Raw genomic sequence first — 16,714 nt, 5'->3', positions numbered from 1 at the left:
GGACAGTCAGCAACCTTTGAATTCACTGGTCTATAATTTTTGCCTGGAAAGAAAAGAGACGATATCCACTATAACCAAATTTTTTTTTTTTTGTTAAGGACACTATAACCAAACTTGGTCGACTTAGGGAGCCCCGAGCCCCCGACCAGTGAATTTTTTATTTTTTTGTTAAGGGAATTATAACCAAATTTTTTATTTTGATCAATTCTCTAAGGCAAAATACATTGTCTTCAATATTTAAAACTTCTCATAAAGAAAATTGAAGTGAAGGGGGGAAACTATGAATGACGTAAATCTTGAAGACGTGATAGGGAGCGCCGACCATTAAGATGGCGTCAGACAATTTCTATTGGGGTTGCAGAAATAGAGAACAAGTCATGCAGTACTGTTGTACACCCACTTTATCTTTTACTAGGTCATTCTGTGGGTGTACAATCATTACTCAGTCAACGTTTTTAATGGGGGCATTAAATGACGTCACATTTCTTCATTTCTTACATCATAATTAATGCTAATAATTGTATTTCACAAAATTCCCCCTAAACTTTGGCCAGAATAATTTTCTATGTCCTTCAGTTCACATACGACCTTGGTCACCGATCCTTTTCAATATTTTTCACTAGGAATTCACATTTTTCTTTATGTTTATCTTGTCAACTATTTTAATCTCTGTATCTCTCGTTCACTTATTACTGAATACGCAGACGCGTCATACACACAAAATGTTATTCAGACGGGTTAATGGGTCTGCCTATATTCTACAAGAAATAGTTATTTGATATTATGGGGAGGGGTAAGAGAAAAGTTTCAAATTCGAAACTTGACACATTTATCCGAGTTAGATAAAATTTGTGGATGTCCAAATCTAATGATGCATGGGTAGCTCCACTATATTGTTGTGGCGGATATGGTTATTAGAGATTATCTGAGAAGTCTTGCCCAATCCTAAATGTATATAAACCCGAACGTCTAACTACCCATATATTTTTTTTTTCTATTGATTAGTTATTTTCACGTGTAATTAAAATCATGGTATCATATAATGGATTAGTTATCAACTACTTATTATGATATAAAGATTTAACCTACTCAAAAAAATAATTTATTTTTGCCTTGTGAATTTAATTGACGATGATTTGAATCATATGTCATGTATACAGAAAAATGTTACTTGAAAGGGAACAGATCATAGCCTGAGATGTGATCGGATCTCATTGATCGAGTATGTAGAGAGAAAAACATTCAGACCAACGAATATTGACCACATCAGATTTTAGGTTGTGGTCGGTATCCATTTTGAGACCAAATAGCATTTATGCTATATATTTTTTTTTTGTGCATAATCAAGTGAAGTAAATGATGAGAAGATCCACCACTAGATCCATCAAGATCTCATTCAGTTGTGATGCTTTATTTATTAGATTCCATCAAAGGAAAAAGACATTCTTTGAAATTTTGGCAAAATTGTCGTTTATTAAGTAGTTAAGTCAGTCTGACTTTTTGTTCTTCATCATGATTCTATTGATGTATTCTATGTTCAACAATAGTCACATTTCAGTGACTTCATACTAGTGAAAGTGTGAAACCCTAGAGAGTAGAAAGAGAAAGAAGAGAGAGAGAGATTCAAAGTTCATGCAAGCTTAGGTTTAAATGAAACTTAAAAAAAAGTTAGGGTTTTCTTTTGTGGGTGTGTGGAGGAGAAAATATCATAAAAATTACAGAGACAAATTGATCCATTCTGCTTTGGTATTGGACTGACCAAATTATCAGTTTCTTTTTAAGGAAATCCCATCATACCCTGACACTTATACATTGTCGGGAACATGCAAAAAAGTGATAATAATTCTCACCTATTATCAAATATTATTATTGCCTAAATAATATAGAAAATAATTTTTAATAACATACTAATTGAATATACTAAATTAATAACTTCTAAAGTATATATCTATGTTATCATTTAAGAAGTACATGAAATCCTTATCTCCTTTTGTTATTTCCTACCGCTCTACCATTCTTATCATATTATTACATAGTAAGTTTGTAATGTTCAACAAAAACATAACAACAAGTCACATCGTATAATTAACTATACCAGTTGAAAATATCCATACTGCAAATTTTCGATTAGGACTTTAAACATTATAGTAAGTGAGAATATAGATATCATGCAGATTAATCTTAGATTATTGGTATTTTTTTATAGTTGTGAATCAAAATATACGTGGTTGATTATGAAGATATATAAAATTTTCTTCATTGAAATTGGCCTCCGTCCAAGGAAAATTAAAAAAATTTGGAGTATAAAATTGTGTTGTCCCAGAACGTTTGACAAAACAAATTATTCTCTTTAATAATTTGTTCTCTAGAAAATTTGACAACATCTGCAATTTCATTTTTAAATTTTGTAACATTTTTTTTTGTTTCTCCAAAATAGTGGCCTTTGGAATTTGATAACATTTATATGGATAATATACTTTAACCTATCTATTTTGATTGATTATTTAGGGCCTACCATAATAAAAGGAGAAAGAAAGTCATTTTCTTTCTACTACATTCTAAAGTGCATAAACTATTTGTCCCAAATTTGAGAAACTTGCTACCCTAAAGAATAAAAGCATGCAAACATTAGTATATTGTCTCCCAAGATACCACCACTATATATCAATCACACTTACTTTGCTTTTTGTCCAAGACACTTATAAGATCCTAGCTGCAATCTTGTAGTTATATAGGCACCCATCATTCAATCTCATGTGTCATATTATATATAGCTAACTAATATTGTTGATAAGAGAATGTCATCTATCTGTAATTCTTAATTATTGTATATAATTTGTTATTAATTATATTGCTTTCAAACTATCTTTTTAGTTCTACAAAACAAAAGTAGTAGTGTCTCTTTATACTAATAAAACTGTTTAGTATGTCATCCATATTTAATTCTTTAGTGACTCGTATCGCTTACATTCCAACATTCCCTATATCTAGATCTTGATTTTTTTAGAAATTGCAAGATTCGTTTTAGTTTCTAAGAAGGAAACAAAAGATTTCAACAAAAAAAAAGAAGGAAACAAATTAAAGAAACAAACGGGGGAGAAACAGTCACGCGATACAGCACAAACAAAAGAACAAATAAAACAACAAAAATCCCCTTAATTATAAATTTAAAAAGGCATCTCAATCATAAATCAGATCAAAGAAGTTTGTAATTTTTTTAAAAGAAGCATATTAGTTCATATAAGTCTCTTTAAAGTATTGAATACAAAAAATTCATTATATATATATATATTTGTGTGTGTGTGTGTGTGTGTGTTAACTCGTATCCCTCATTAGCAACATATTTGTTTAATAGATGTCAATGTTTTCTTTCGGCAGAAACACTTATGACCTTTGGGTTTTGGAAGAGTAAGAGTCGGATTCTAATTATGGGTTTAGGTCGATCGAATACTGCAAATACTTGCATAGAGAAATGATTCAAGGGGCATATGCAATTTTCCACATTTTAGTGAGGAGGTAAGAGAAATAAAATCCCCAATTTTATTTATTTATTGATCTCATTGAAACAAATAAATTAGAAAAGGATGGTCATTGACTCATTGTTTTAACAAAAAATATTTACAAGAAGCCAAGAAGAAAACCCTTTTTTCCCAAAATTTATTATGTAAATCAAAATCAATTACTGTGTTAACAACTTTTAATTAATGTGGTTATGTTATTGTTAACCTAACAAAGAACAAAAAACAAATCACAAGTCATGGGCCAAGATTAATCAACTATTATTCTATTAATTTAAGTAATTAGTGAGACAATAATTAACAGTTTCATGCATGCATAAGTTCAAGTCAAACTAATTTAAACATTTGATGATTGAAATCAACTATTTAATTAGCTAAGTGTCTATTAATCATAAAGCTATTGATGTAACAAAACCCTAATATATAGATTAAGACATAAAACCCTAGAAATTACATCAACATAAACTTTAAAATAGAGTGTAATTAACTAAGAGTATCCAAGTCTAAGCTCCAAATCTAAATCATCTTCTGAACACAAACCAATCTCTAAATCAAGTCTAACAATATGATCATGACTACTCTTGTTCAAGTTCTTAAACTGATCATCATCTTCTCCTTTTTCAAAACCCTTTAGTTCTCCAAACTCAAACAAAGTTTTCATCACATTTGCCTTCTTGAAGTACTTTTCGACCCGCCCGTTGGAACTCGAAGGACCAAAGAGATGATCTTGAGGGCTTATCTTCTCTACATATGAAGGCGATGAAGCTAAACAAGTGACAGATTGTGTAGGGAATGTGGAAGTAAATGGTGGAAGTTGTTTAGTTGATGATGTAGTAGTAGAAGATGAGTTGAAATTAGGGTTAGGGTTTTGGTTCAAGTTAGGAACATTAGCTTGATGATGATCAATATCCCATGGAGGAGACTGTCTCAACCTTGCTCTATCTCTCCTATGAACATTCATGTGACCACCAAGAGCTTGAGCAGATCTAAATTCCCTTTTACAAAAACTACATGTATAAGGTCTTGGAGGCCATGAAAACCTACTAAAATCTTTACCATAGTAACTTTTGCTGTAATCTAATGGATCTTTGATAATCTTGGTGTTGGAGTAGTTGTTTTCTCCACCATTAGCTTTCTTGTTGTTCAAACTTAGGGTTTTCTCCATTTATGCTTTTGATTCAACACCTACATATCATATGATCAAAATGAGTAATTAGAATCTTAAATCATCATCTAGAGTAATATGATAGTACAAACCCTTAAATAAAAAATAAAGAAAGAACAAACAAAATCTACCTAGATTAGATCATCTAAATTGAAATTAAGAAAAAAACCCATGATTCCAAGTCAAGTTTTAATAGTACTAAAACCCTAACAAAATCAGAAAGACAAAGAGAAAAAGAAGAATCAAAGGAAAACTACCCTTACTTTGAAAGTACTAATTAATCAAAAGTAGTTAGCAAAAATCCACTATAAATGAATGAAGGTGGGAATATAAAGGAAAGGGAAGGAGACCCATATCTCAAAAAACCATGAAAATGAAAGAAAGAGAATGAAGAAGAGAAGTAAGTCACTAAAGGGTAGTGGGTACTGTGAGAAAAAAAAATGATGACAAAATATAGAGGAGATAAGAGAGTAGTAATTGAGAGTAGATGAAAAACCCATCAAAATGTTTAAAGACTTGAAGTGAAAATCTCATTAGAGGTACTAAACCTGCAAAATGTATATTTCTATTTTTGGATCTTACTTGGGTGAATGTTGATCTTTTTATTGCCAGGTTATACCTTTTTGCCAAATCTACCTGATGTATTCCCTTTCCTCTCTCTCTCTTCACCTCATCAACATTCAATACACACTCTCTCTCCTCTTTCTAGAGAACTCAAAGTTATATATCATGTGGGTATACCCCACTTATCATTCTTCTCTTATAGAGCTACATCATGAGCCCAGTAACAACCATCATCAAAAATATTTTGGGTCTTGAAGACCTTATAAAGACCTTTAAAGTCATCAGAGGGCCATGAAAGTCTATTGTTATCTTACTTTACAATACATTTTAACAAAAATCAATAAATGATGAAATCCACATCTACCTTGAATCGCTCATATGACTTCGAGTTTTTAGAGTAACTGCACAACCAACTCGTCAATTAGTTTAGCAATATAATATACATTCCTATACTATACTACCTGCCTCAAAATGTTATTTCTTGACAATCTAACAATAATTCTACAACTAAGTTACTTAAGAACTAGCATACGACGAACTAATAATATTGTTTAAAGGTATCATTCAACTCAACTCTCTTAAGAAATCTTGTAAGTTTGCCACGTAGTATTTTATTTTTTGACATAGATTTCAAGGCTCATTAATTACATTCTATTTGACATGGATACATCACGATTAAATATATGAATTGGGTTAGTTTTGTAACTACCATAGATATTTTGAGTCTGAAAAGTCATACAAAGACTCTTAAAGGTATCCTAGGATATGATAGCCCATTGACACAATATTTTAGTTGTACGCGAAAGACTTTTTTTTACTCATATTGGTTCATTGGGTCGTCAGGACATATTGATATAGTGTAGCATACATTTATGGGCCGACGTTCAGATGTGCAAGGCATATTCTCCTATTTTGGTATATGTATCTAATATTATAAGGCAATTACACAGTATATACGCTCAAGGTCGATTGACTCCAACAAAAACTTTAAATTGATGTTTTTTTTTGTATTATTGTCACATTTTTTTCTTCAAACAATCACAGGAACACTAAGACATGACTCTAGGCAATGAGCAAACCACATACAAGGAAACAAATTGGTGCCTTCTCAAGATTTGAGGCCCAAACCAATAGCTTTAGAAGCTTTAGACCAAACACAGTGTGTGTTGTATTATATATAGGTTTCTTCATAGCAAAATTAAATTTCACAATCCTATGGAAAATAAACTGAAATTAAACTAATAATAATAATAATAATAATAATAATAATAATAATAGTGGAAAAGGAGTATCAATAAAGAACATGATGTAGAAAGTTGATATCCAATAGGATAGAAACAACAATATTTAGGGTCAGAGAGAAATCTAGTGAGAAAGAGTGGATAGATTGACAAGAACCAGAAGAGACAAGAGGTGAACCTAGTTTAGATTTGGGTTAGAGATTTGGAAGAGACTGATGGCCAATTAGATGAAGCAATTGTGTTGCTAAAAATAGGACAAGTCTTTATAGGTTTCTTCATCCAAAATAACAGGCATTACCCACAGAGCAACACCTTGCCTTATCACTTACTCTACTTTCACTTCATCATCATCCCCCCCATCCTAATGACCTAAATCTAATCACTTTATCTTTTAATATATTCATTATCACTACTTATTCTCTATCCAATATATATATATTCCCACCATCTCAATCTAGTCTTACTATTGAGATGTGTTTAATTAGAGATTTGAACAAGACTAACTAAGACCAAACAAATGTTCCATCAGTCAATACTCCTATTGATATTTGATGATCTTTACTTTCTTGGGTTTTCAAACATGAAAAGTAGCAACATGCATGAATATCTCAACCAAATCATATAATGATGGTTATAATAAGTCCTAACTGATCTCCTTAAAAAGCAGCTTAATTACAAGGAAAATATTGTTCAAAACTAGCTAATTCATTTTGCAAACTCTAACTCTCGGTCGGTATGAGAGTCATGCATCCCCCTTCATGTAGCCTTACCGACTCTCGACCCATCCTTGAGAAGCTAGTTCTCTGCCTCTAACTCTCCTTCAAAACTAGCTTACAAGGCAAAGATTGACCAAGACTTATCGACAGTCGACTCCACACATTCTAACGCTTATGCTATGTGGAATAATACATGGGGCTCTTTATTATTTGTACAAGGGAAATGAACTAACATTGACCATTTAAATTCTAACTGTTCTTTCTATCAAGAACTCGAAAAATAATCGATATTGTCGTTTTATCTTTGGACTATCGTTCGTGAGGTTGTTCCTACAATGGATAGGGTTATAAGTAATGAAACCAAAAACAATATTAGAAGAAGAAGAGAGGGACAATGGAGGCAAGGATTCTCATTATTGAACTAGGTTTACAAGCTAACATATATATAGCAAAGATAAAAGACTAAAAAGACTAAAAGACCCTTAAAGGATAAGTTACTAAATAACCCCTAACTATATATTATATACATTATTCTAACACCCTCCCTCAAACTCACGGTGCGGTGTTGAAAAGCATCGAGAGTTTGCTAGCTAAGAAACGAAAGCGTGGAACTGAGTGTGACTTGGTGAACAAGTCAGCAATCTGCATAGTGGATGAGACAAATGGCAAACTGATGGTGCCTTGAGTGAAATGATGTCGAGTAAAGTGACAATCAATCTCAATGTGTTTGGTGCGTTCGTGAAAGACTGAATTATGAGCAATATGGATAGCACTTTGATTGTCACAATACATAGGAGAAGGTTCTGAAATGGAAACACCCATGTCCGCAAGTAACTCACGTAACCAAACTATCTCAGCTGTCGTAGACGCCATAGCACGGTACTCGGCTTCAGTGGATGATCTAGATACAACAGTCTGTTTCTTGCTCCTCCAAGAAATAAGAGAATCACCCAAGAATACACAATAACCTGTAATAGACTTACGATCGGTGCGATAGCTCGCCCAGTCTGCATCTGAAAATGCTCGCAAAGTCAAGGAAGAAGTCGATGAAAGAAGGAGGCTTTGAAAGCAAGTACCTCGAAGATATCTTAGAATACGAAGAACAGCTGCCCAATGAACTGTAGTAGGTGAACCCACAAATTGGCTAACAACATGCACAGCATATGCGATATCTGGACGAGTAATAGTAAGATACACCAAGCGGCCAACAATAGTGCGATATAGTGTAGGATCTGCTAAAGGAGTACCATCTGTTGAAGAATAGCGAGCATTAGACTCAATAGGAGAGTCGGCTGTCCGAGTATCACTGATACGAGCACGCTCAAGAATATCTGCAGTGTATTTGGACTGGGAGAGAAGATAACCTTGTGGGGTGGAGGCTACTTCAATCCCCAAAAAGTAACGGAGAGTGCCTAAATCCTTCATTTCAAATTGGCTAGCTAACTGCAACTTCAAAGATGTAATACCGTCAACATCATCACCAGTAATAATCATGTCATCAACATACAACGACAAAAGAATGCGACCTGCAACACTACATTTAACAAAAAGAGCTGAATCATGATTGCTAGAAGCAAAGCCAAGAGATGTGACTACAGTTGAGAACTTCTCAAACCAAGCTCGTGGTGCCTGTTTGAGACCATATAATGCTTTCTTAAGTTTACAAACTTCTCCAGGTTTATGTGGAATACCAGGAGGAGGAGTCATATAAACTTCTTCCTGAAGATCCCCATTTAAGAAAGCATTTTTAACATCCATTTGAGAGATATGCCATTGACGAACCGAGGCAACTGCAATAAGCATACGAACTGTAGTCATTTTTGCAACCGGAGCAAAAGTTTCCTCATAGTCCATCCCATACTCCTGCGAAAAGCCCTTAGCAACTAGTCTTGCTTTGTACGCTCAATAGACCCATCAGACTTTGTTTTAATTTTGTATACCCAACGAGAACCAATAGTACGTTTACCAGAGGGCAGAGGTACCAAATCCCATGTATCCGTCTTATGCAAAGCAGAGAGTTCTTCAGCCATTGCCTTTTGCCAAAGAGGATCAACAACTGCCTCCTTATAGGAAGAAGGCTCAGAGTGACAATGAATAGATGCTAAGAAAGAAGTAAAAGAAGGAGAAAAAGTAGAATAAACAAAATCAGGTAATTGAGTAGACTTACGAAGACGAGGAGGATAACGAGAAGGTGGATGTGCAATCTCATTAGGAGCTTGGTCAGCCGTAGGGATTGGAGGGGCATCACAAGTGACAGGAGCATCAGCAACATCAGGTGCAACAGGTTCAACATGAGCAGTAGGAGTATCACAAATATCAGAAAAAGGATCAATATGGATTAGGTTAGAGGGAGACACATCATGAGCATTAGCAGGAATAGAAAAATAAGGTATATGCTCTAAAAATACAACATGACGTGAGACATAAAATTTTCGAGTAACTGGATCATAGCACCGATAACCCTTCTGACCTTCACCATAACCAAGAAATACACACATGGCAGAACGAGAAGATAACTTGCTACGCTCAACACGAGGACGAAGAACAAAACAAGTACACCCAAAAACTCTTAAGGATGAGTAGTCAGGGGCATGCCCTGTCAATTCTTGAAAAGGAGACAAACCTGAACAATGGGAAGTTGGAATTTTATTAATTAAATTTAATGCAGTGAGAACAGCTTCACTCCAATACTCACTAGGAACAGAGGCAGACAATAGCAAAGAACGAGCAGTTTCAACGATGTGTCGATGCTTCCTTTCAGCAACACCATTTTGCTCAGGAGTATCTGTACACGAAGATTGATGTGCAGTTCCATCCATAGCAAGCAATTCACGAAACCTATTTGAAGTATATTCCCCTCCTAAATCACATCTAAAACACTTAATGATAGAAGAATATTGTGTTTTAACTAAGGCTCGAAACTGTTGGTAAATATCATAAAAGTCAGAACGATGTTTCATAAGATAAACCCAACAAAAACGAGTGCAATCATCAATAAAGGAAACATAGTATTGAGAACCTCCTTTTGTGGGAACAGGAGAAGGACCCCATACATCAGAATGAACTAAATCAAAAGGTTTCACTGAAACAGACAAACTCCGAGCAAAAGGTAAAGCGGAAAATTTTGCAAGTTTGCAACCACTACAATCAGAAATGTTGTTAACTTGCAAATTTCCTAATGCACCAGTTGACACTAAATATTTCAACCTAGATGACGAAACATGACCAAGACGAGAATGCCATAAGTAAAAACTAGAAGAGGAAGAACTCAAACGAAAGGATGACAAGTCAAGAGTGGAAGCTGCAAGATCAGGTACTTTCAGTTCCTCTACAAAATATAATGCCCCATGCCTACGGCCTGTCCCAATCAGCTTCTGAGATTGTACATCCTGCACATAAGAACCAGTAGAAGAAAATAAAACTAAACATCCAGAATCACACAACTGACTAATGGAAGCAAGATTTAAAGTAAGTTTGGGAACATGAAGAACATTCTGAAGAAATAAATTAGGTGTGACAACAGAGCCAATACCACCTAATGACATTGGTGTGCCATCAGCGGTCCGGACTGGAAGATCAGATATATTCTTTAATGAAACAAAGGATGATAAGTCAGGAGACATATGACGAGAGGCTCCAGAATCTAAAATCCAAACTGAAGAAGGCATACCTGAAGATGAAATAAGAGAAAACAAACCTTCAGAAGAGGACAAGGCATGAGGCTGCATGGCTAAGAATCTCTGAAACTGATCTGAGAGTGAGTCTAATGTAGTACTAGAAGACGTAGGAGCTAAAGGGTCTTGCGAAGCAGAGGTGGACATAGCATGTGGTTGCAAAGCAAGAAATTTCTGAAACATTTGAAATTGATCAACCACATTATCAGTTTTGGGCACAGAAGAAGATGAACCACTAGATACAGACGAGCCAGATGGCGGTATAACTGCTGCAGTGTTATACTGAAAAGGCTTTTGAGGTCTCTGATTCTGTTGTGACTTGTTCATTAACTTGGGGCATTGAGCCTTCCAATGACCCTTTTGCTTATAGAAGCTGCATTCATCCATAGCAACCTTTGTATAAGATTTGTTCTGATGATTCTGATTTGGCTTCGAATGAACAGCTAACACTGTTTCAGTAGGTGTTTGAAGAATGCCTTTCTTTGCTTGGTACTTGAGACGTGTCTCTTCCGCCATAAGCTCATTAACAACTTTAGCAGTAGAGGGAAGTGGTTTACTATGCAAAATTGTACTACGAATGGATTCAAAATCACTATGCAAAGCCATCAAAAACTGAACCAAACGAACTTCCTCCCTACGAGCAATATAAGGAGGACAAGCCTGCAATTCTTCGGATTCTGTAAGAGCTAACTGATCCCAAAGATCAGTCATTGCAGCATGAAATTCTTGAATACTCATATCTCTCTGTTCCATATTTCTAATATCAGCTTCTAACTTATACTGTGTTGCAAAGTTCGACTGTTGGAACATATCTGCTAAGTAAAACCACATCTCACGACAAGTTTGAAATTTCGCCAACTGATATCCAATAGTGTTATCTACTGAGTTATTAATCCAAGTAATTATTTTGAATTGTTTGCTTCCCAAACCCTAGATAATTCAGCAAAATTTTCTTTCGATCTATCAATTGGTTTAACAACAGTACCATCAATGTAATCCCACAAATATTTCCCTTTCAAAAAATTTCTCATCAAAAAACTCCAATAAGAATAGTTTTTACCGTTCAATCTTACACTAATAGCCTGCAATGAATCATCTTTTCCACTCTCCATATTGCTCAATTCAATACCAAATATAAAGGAAAAAAAAAAAACAGATATAACCAATAAAAATAACACCAAAGTGACTAGATAAGGAAATACGAAGAAGAAGAACCGTGAAGTAACAATACCAAAGAACGGTGTGAAAAGATAATTACCCTGACAGCCAAACAGTTCTTGAAGGAAATAGCTTTACCCTTCACAGCCAAACAGTCCAAACCCTACTGTTTTCTTCTCTTTTAGATTCGTCAAAACCACGGATGGAAACTACCCACCAAAATCAAAAACCACCAAAATCAAACTACCCACCAATACTATTGTTTAGTAATCAAAATCAAAACCACCAAAGTCAAACTACCCACCAATACTACTGTTTACTAACCAAAATCAAGACCACCAAAAAATCAAAACTACCCACCAATACTACTGCTTACTAACCAAAATCAAAACCGGTTTTCTTCTTTTTTAGAATTCGTCCCACCAAAATCAAAACCACCAAAAATTGAAGTACTCTCTACTGAACAAAAAATCAAACGGGAGTAGCCGCACCAGACCTTCACCTTGTCTCCTCTTCCAACTCAAACCATAAAAATACTTGAAGAACCTTGCTCTAATACCATAATGAAACCAAAAACAATATTAGAAGAAGAAGAGAGGGACAATGGAGGCAAGGATTCTCATTATTGAACTAGGTTTACAAGCTAACATATATATAGCAAAGATAAAAGACTAAAAAGACTAAAAGACCCTTAAAGGGTAAATTACTAAATAACCCCTAACTATATATTATATACATTATTCTAACAATAAGAAGAGGATTCGCTGCCCCCCCAACAGATGCTCCCTTTGCAAGATGAATTGTGAGACTTCAACTCATCTTTTCCTCAAGTGCCCCTTCACTGCTAAGGTACGGGACGCTGTCTACTTGAAATCAAATCTTCTTAACAACATTATTTTAATCTCTCAGAAGCAACGTAAGATTTCAGATCGAAAGTTTTATTTATCTATATATGTATTCCCCTCTGCCATAATCTGGTCGATATGGCTCGAAAGGAATAACAGAACTTTGAAGACAGGTTATGAGAAAGAAGAATCGTTGGAGAATGTCCTTATTTCAGTCAAAAGTCTCATTTACTATTGGGTTTATGTCAAAAACTGGTTTAAAAACACTCTTTTTAGTCAATTAATTAGAGATTGGGATGCCATAAGCCATTTGTAATGATCCTTGTTTTTGTGTATTATTGTTTTGAGGGGCTAGTTAGCCATCTTGACTTCCACCCTTGCTTTGAGTTTTTTAATGAACGACACTATTTTGCCTCCTTAAAAGAGAAGAACTTATCCACGTCCTATTCGCAACAACCTATATATTTCTGACCATTTGTGTACACTTAGTCACTAAAATTTTGATATTTTCTCCATCTCATGGCTTGGTTATATATATATATGTGTGTGTGTGTGTGTGTGTGGAAAACTATGATATACTATATATTTCATGTGAGATAACTAAATGATACTTCACAATGCTTAGATAGGACATGAAATTTTACAAATTAGAGGGGTGGAATTGGGTCACCGTTGATGTTACCCTATCATATTGCCCACGTATATGCAACCAGGAGGCTCATAACTTGGCCGCTGTAGTCCTTCGTCCATGATATAATGATAAAATTGGCTTGCACTACTCTTTCGATCCGTTAACTTATTGCAGAATAGTCCATTTGGTTTACTTTCTTTTCCGTATTTTTATTTGGACTATTATGTAATCCGTTCCAATAATAGTACCCTTTTCACTCAAAAGAAAAAAAATTCAATCTTCTAAAATCAAAGATAAATAAATCAATACATGGATGTTAGGAAAATGAGAGAACAAGCATATATATGCATAAACCAATCGAACTGAGTAAATTATCCATTCATGCTTGAAATATTACACCATCACTTGAGGAATGTTTTGATACCGGACGGATGCTACTGTGTGATTTTCTAATTAAATGAGCTCCTCGTCACTTACAAGATAGTTAACACTTCCGCTAAGCCCACCACGTCTCTGTAATCACGGAGTTGTTCATTGTCGCCGTCTTCCCCAGTTCGGTATGTCACTCACAGAATCTGCATTCCCTGCAAAGAATACCATTAAAATGTACTTAATGGTTTCCTGTACTGGGCCTGCAAGCCTTTAGTGGGCCGACTACACCACCTCCAACCAAACAGCCTTGGGTAACTTTATATGTACACACCATTTTCGTTATTATATGCACACATCTCCCTGAATTGGGCAAACCGGCCCGAAATATTAAATACATTCACCATTTTTGTTATATGCACTAACATTTCCTTTGATATTGAACAAGAAATACCTATGATGTGAGTGTATATATTTGTGTGTAAAAAATTTCTATGGCCATTTGTATTAGAAAGGCACACACTTAGTCTACCTGCTCGTGACGAGGCTTCACTTGTCTCAGTGTGCGGGAAAGGATTTCAAATCACTGAACTAAACAATGAACACACTAGTGATGCATTTTTGTATTTGCATCAACAAAAATCAAGAATTCAAAGATGGACTTATTACCTATTTTTCTTTAGAAGTTTGGGTCACAAAATCCATTACTATATTTTTTTATTTTGTGCTTATCGTACACGGACCCTTGGATAAACTAGCAGTGACCAAATGATGAGAAGTTCCAAGGCATGTTATCATTAACACAGAAAACAATGATGATGGTATTTTTGGTGGTGGTGGAGGTGAATGCCATTTCTACTGAAAGTGAAGGTGGTTCTTGTTGTAGGATGGTGGTGGTAAGACCTGAGGTCGCTTCCAAAGTCCAATCTCCTTCCACTAAAGAAATATTAATGTTATCTACTTTAGACTATAAACTTGATTCATTATTACAATTATCAGAGTGGCGCAGCGGAAGCGTGGTGGGCCCATAACCCACAGGTCCCAGGATCGAAACCTGGCTCTGATAAATTTCATGTTTTTTTTGGCTTTTAAAACGACTGTTGATCCAACCATCAGCGGATACAAGATCGGGGCCACTTTAGCTGTTAGAATCTCTCTAGTGAGGACTGAGGAGTAACCACATTGGCTAGTGATTAACCTACACGATTATGCCACATTAGACACAGTATCCCTTGACATCTAATATCAATGAGCAAAAAGGCTTTAAAAAAGAAGCTAATTTAATATTTTCTCCTGTCCCAACAGAAAACAAAGTTATTTATTTATTTTTTGATATGGAGTGAAAAGTCATTACAACATTACATGGAATGAATATAATGAACATAATATATCATGAATTTAGATAAACTCAATAACTATCATCGCAAAGACATTTTGGACCTTAAAGACCATATAGAAACCCTTAAGACCATCTCATGGAGCATCAGAGTCCACTTATTCCTAAATCTACTTACCCAAGTTCAATAAATCATAAATTTCGACTTCCACGTGAATCGAAACTGGTACCTCCAAAATGTAGAGTGGGTGTTCATCCACTAAACCAAATGGTAGTGGATCAAGTTTAATAAATCATAGATTCCTAAATGTTCTTATTTTCCAAAGTTATTTATTTGGAAATCAACAATTAATCTAAAAAAAATCAACCATTCTGATTTAGATTGAGAAAGTCTATAAGCTGAGAGAGATAAAGTCGACCCACAAATGATAGCTTTAGATTCTGTTGAATTTTGGCGAGAATGATTCTAAATTCCATTCTGGATGTGTTAATAGTCATTAGCCCGTACTGATATTTTTTAAGGTCTTTGGTCCACAAAATTATGGACCGGAAAAATAATTTCATTTCTAATATGTATAGGATTCAAATCCAATCTTTTTTTATTCTCCATACTATTCTTTCATAACTACTAATATGAATTAGAAAATAATATGCATTTTTTTTATTTGAAATTGTGAACGGGTTGAAGGGCCCGACCCGACCCTTTACATATCTAATATCGGAAAAATAACGAATAAAACATAAAACTTATAAAGAAACATATCACTCAGCAAATTAAGTATGGCTAATTCTAATTACACCCCTCTAGTCATCTCTAACTAGCTTCTTTAATTCCTCAGGCATTGCTTCTGGGTTCACCTCGATCATTCCATTCGCGAGCTTAATTATTTAGAGGTAATCTGTTGTCTGGTTTATTTCCTTATACACATGCATAATAGAACACTCCTCGAATTTCTCCCATAATAGTTTGATTTCTCTGGCCAATCTCTTGATCTGCCACGGTGGGGGTTTCTCTGGGTTTCTGAGGATAGAAACAGTAAGCAAAGAATCCGTTGCTATCTTGACCCGGACTCCATGCATTTCAGTTGAGGATCCTTCCATTTTCTGAGGATAGAGTCAGTAATAATGGATCCCTAACCGGACTCCACGCATTTCATGAGTTAATACCGACTCTCATTGTAATGGATGCAGCTGCGACAATTGTATCTCCATTATTATCTCGCAATGTAGCACCAAATCCTCCATATGAAGAAGCAAAAGCGTCATCTGTATTTACAAGAATCTGGCCCAGTTGAGGACCCTTCCATTTACACGTAGTTACGATTTTCGTGGTAAGTGGGAGTGCTAGATTACACCGATCCATGATTAGTAATGCCTCGCTCGTTTGGGTTGCTTTCCGTTTCCATGATGTCACTTTAATTTTAACCTCGCTTATCACTTCCTTTAAGATTTCCCTCTTCGACTTTTCTCACCTCTAAACACCCTGTTGTTTCGTTC

At 35.0% G+C, this 16,714-nt stretch overlaps 1 protein-coding gene and 1 non-coding gene across 2 annotated transcripts; one reads left to right on the top strand and one right to left on the bottom strand.

Moving 5' to 3' along the window:
• Positions 1-3,827: 3,827 nt before the first annotated feature.
• Positions 3,828-5,482, bottom strand: LOC147555245 (transcriptional regulator SUPERMAN-like). Its single transcript, XM_086663491.1, has 2 exons — positions 5,266-5,482; positions 3,828-4,703 (listed from the first exon to the last, which is right to left on the bottom strand). The coding sequence occupies exon 2, from the start codon at positions 4,681-4,683 to the stop codon at positions 4,006-4,008; it is 678 nt and encodes a 225-aa protein (XP_086519617.1). The 5' UTR covers positions 4,684-4,703; positions 5,266-5,482; the 3' UTR covers positions 3,828-4,005.
• Positions 5,483-14,875: 9,393 nt separating this feature from the next.
• TRNAM-CAU (transfer RNA methionine (anticodon CAU)) lies at positions 14,876-14,947 on the top strand. The gene has a single exon. It is a non-coding gene; the product is annotated as a tRNA-Met (tRNA).
• The last annotated feature ends 1,767 nt before the right edge of the window (positions 14,948-16,714 follow it).

The sequence above is a fragment of the Eschscholzia californica genome, unplaced genomic scaffold (assembly GCF_041429995.1).
Source record: "Eschscholzia californica isolate CP2 unplaced genomic scaffold, dmEscCali1.0.p SCAF_2, whole genome shotgun sequence".
NCBI lineage: Eukaryota > Viridiplantae > Streptophyta > Magnoliopsida > Ranunculales > Papaveraceae > Eschscholzia > Eschscholzia californica.
Note: the sequence above shows the minus strand (reverse complement) of the source record. Positions and strands in the feature narration are given on the sequence as shown.

Excerpts from the sequence above, each read along its gene's own strand:
- LOC147555245 (XM_086663491.1), bottom strand. The coding sequence starts at position 4,683 with ATGGAGAAAACCCTAAGTTTGAACAACAAGAAAGCTAATGGTGGAGAA.